Genomic DNA, 2,914 nt, shown 5'->3' with positions numbered 1-2,914 from the left:
GGGCATCTTTTTGTTGTTGGCGGCGTCAGGAGACAAAATTAAAATTTGCTGTCTTATATTTCAGCAGTATTTAAACATTGATAGCAATTATGCATCAATAATTTAATGATTTTTTTCTGGAAGACCAAAAAGTTCTATTTAATTCCATTTATTTCCAAAAGGCAACCTAATATGCATTTTCATTTGGCAACAAAATACATGCAAATGTACCAAAGCTGATGTTCTTCATACAAGCCACTTATCGCGAAGCCTATGACAATAAAACACAATAATTTATGAGAAGAAAATCACAAAAGGTCTGTCACTTAAACTCACCATTAATGTAAATATTAAACTTGCACATTCAATTCATGACAAAAAAAAACTTTCAACCACACACGACATTAAATCAATTTACACTCCAATGTGCCGTGAAGAGGCTATGACATTTAAATCCCTATTTAAAGTTTAGTTTACCAACAACATGGAACGTGGTTTGGTGGGTCAAAGTGTGAAATCACAGTGGTGTCAGGAGACGTGTTTTTAAGCAGTCTGTTCGGTTTTGTCCATAAAAAATGTCTCAAACAAAGAAAAACCATGTCTGTGCGCAGACACGTCTGCTCGGATTGAGATTCTCAGATGGCAGACACAAACCTGTCCATGTTCCCAGGGTACGTGGGGTGTCTCAGGTAGCCCCCAGTGCTGGGGATGGGACCTGCAGCGCTGTTATACTGGGAGAACGAGCCCAGCTGCACTGGGGAGACCCTGTCGTAATGGTCCACGGACTCTGCAGACCCGTGAGCTGAGGAATGGAAGCGTCCTGTCGCCACGTACCCCTGGGTATGGTTCTGCCCATATGAGCCCTGATGGGGATGGTGATGTGGGTGGCTGTTCTGCCCGGTGTAGGTGAACCCAGGATGTGCGGAGGAACGGGATGACATGGCCCCTCCGCATGGTTGGCTCTGGAAAGCCGGGGCTCCCAGGCTGCAGGGGCTGGATCCGTTTGGAAGCCCCTCAGGACTGAAGCTCCGGCCGGGCTGCTGCATCGCCTCTGACCCTTGACCTCCCAGCATGCTGGCTGAAGTTGGGTGTCCTATGAGGTTATTGATGCTGAACATGCGGGTCTGACCGGGTCCAAACCCAGGTGGAGAAGACGAGGGGTAGTAGGCTGAGGGTAGCTGCTGCCCGTAGGTGGGACTCACTGTCATGTTGGGGTAGACTGTGTTGGCGTATGCGGCTGATCTGGTGATCTGGACAGGAGAGAAAACTGGGGGCTCATGGACGTACGAGGTGTAAGTGCTGAAGTCGCAGCGTTTAAATCTCTTCCTGCGCCTCAGGAAGCTGCCGCTCTCAAACATGTCTTCTGCGTTCGGGTCCAAAGCCCAGTAGTTCCCCTTTCCTGGACGCCCCGGCTCTCGAGGAATCTTGATGAAGCAGTCATTGAGAGTCAAGTTATGGCGGATGGAGTTCTGCCATTTCTTTGAATTGTCTCTGTAGAAGGGGAAGCGCTCAGTGATGAATTTGTAGATGCCGCCTAAAGTCAGCTTGCGGTCAGGGGAGTTTGCGATGGCCATGGAAATGAGCGCGATGTAGCTGTAAGGGGGTTTCCCCCGCTGGATGGGCCTCTTTCTTCTGCGACCTCTTGGCTGCTCCTCCGTCTGCTGAGGAGGGTTGGAGGCGGACAAGCTTGTGTCCGCCGGAGAGTCTTTCTCCACTTTGACCACTGGCATTGTCATGGGCAGATAAAAATGTCCCTCTAAAGATTATAAAATTAACTTACTGCTGCACAGTAAGCACTTCCAGTGCTGAGTTGAAGGTTCCCGCTGTCTGAGGAAAGAGATAAAATCCTGCACCGTGAAGATCAAAACAAGCGATCTGCCCAGAGATCACATCTGTTTCCAAAAACTCACTGAGTCCAAATCCAACCGTTCTTTAAATGCATTCGAGTGAATCTGCTTTTCCAAGAGCTCCTGTTTCATCAGTGCTGTTTGTAATGCAGCTTATTCCCTCAGGTTGTTGTCAGGTGAAGTTGAAGAGTTGAGGTGTGAGAGCCATGCATGTAGTTTAAGGTGTGTGTTAGTTAAAATGAGTCACTCGGCTTTACCTGAGGAGTGTGTTACCTCCACGGAGCACCTGAAGGGCCACACCCCCCTCAAGCATCACATGCTCTTAACATACCTGAGCTTTATAAGGGTCTATTGTTCATGTTTGACAAAGTCTGCATGCTGTGTGGTGGAAATTTCTATTTTTAGGGTTTAACTGTAATTAATAATTGCAAAAAATATCTACCCTCCAAATCTGAATCTACTTTTTGATTAGATTTTAAAAAGGTTCAACTGTGAGTACAGAAATAAACACTGAACTTTAATTTTCCTACTTTTATTGACTTGAAACAATGAGAGATGTTCAATGCCAGCCCTCTTTTAGTTTCATAGGCGAAAACTGTCAAAGCAAACATTGCTCCCTCTTAATATTCAAATGCCCCTTTAAAGGCGACCTCAGTTTATTTTAAAAAGTCCAAAATGGTCCCTGTTGTTTTGACGTTTAACACTAAAAGACCTCTTTAGTGGTAACTTAAACTATGTGTTGTTTTTCTACCTTGCTTCCTTGTTTGTTTTGTGCCAGTGGTTGGAGAGCCCAGCTGTGTTAAGAGATGTAAATGTTCTCCAGACAAAGGCCGACCTGTGATTTCAGCATGCAAAATATAGGCCATCATCATAATCCCTGGACGCAACCCGAGAGACAGGAATAACCAACCCTCGACATGAAAATCCGTCATTGTTTAGTTTGGTTTTGATTGTGATTGTCTTCAAGGAATTGATGCGACTTGCTGGACATGTTTTGAAGAACAGTTTTTTTTATCTAAGGTTTTTGCAATGCAGGAATTGCTTATTTAATTTTAAGCCCAATCTAATGAGTCAAAGCTTTTAAATCG

The 2,914-nt window shown here is 45.2% G+C and overlaps 1 protein-coding gene across 1 annotated transcript; it reads right to left on the bottom strand.

The window, feature by feature from the left end:
• Nucleotides 1–143: 143 nt before the first annotated feature.
• Nucleotides 144–2,063, bottom strand: foxe1 (forkhead box E1). The gene has a single exon (XM_069666264.1). It carries the CDS (start codon nucleotides 1,713–1,715, stop codon nucleotides 615–617), a length of 1,101 nt encoding a protein of 366 aa, XP_069522365.1. The 5' UTR covers nucleotides 1,716–2,063; the 3' UTR covers nucleotides 144–614.
• Between the last annotated feature and the right edge of the window lie 851 nt (nucleotides 2,064–2,914).

The sequence above is a fragment of the Semicossyphus pulcher genome, unplaced genomic scaffold, assembly GCF_022749685.1.
Source record: "Semicossyphus pulcher isolate SPU_LCO1_2020_fin unplaced genomic scaffold, fSemPul1.0.p SCAF_17, whole genome shotgun sequence".
In the NCBI taxonomy this organism is placed as follows: Eukaryota; Metazoa; Chordata; class Actinopteri; order Labriformes; family Labridae; genus Semicossyphus; species Semicossyphus pulcher.
Note: the sequence above shows the minus strand (reverse complement) of the source record. Positions and strands in the feature narration are given on the sequence as shown.

Coding starts and splice junctions, on each gene's coding strand:
- foxe1 (XM_069666264.1), bottom strand. CDS start 1,715: ATGACAATGCCAGTGGTCAAAGTGGAGAAAGACTCTCCGGCGGACACA.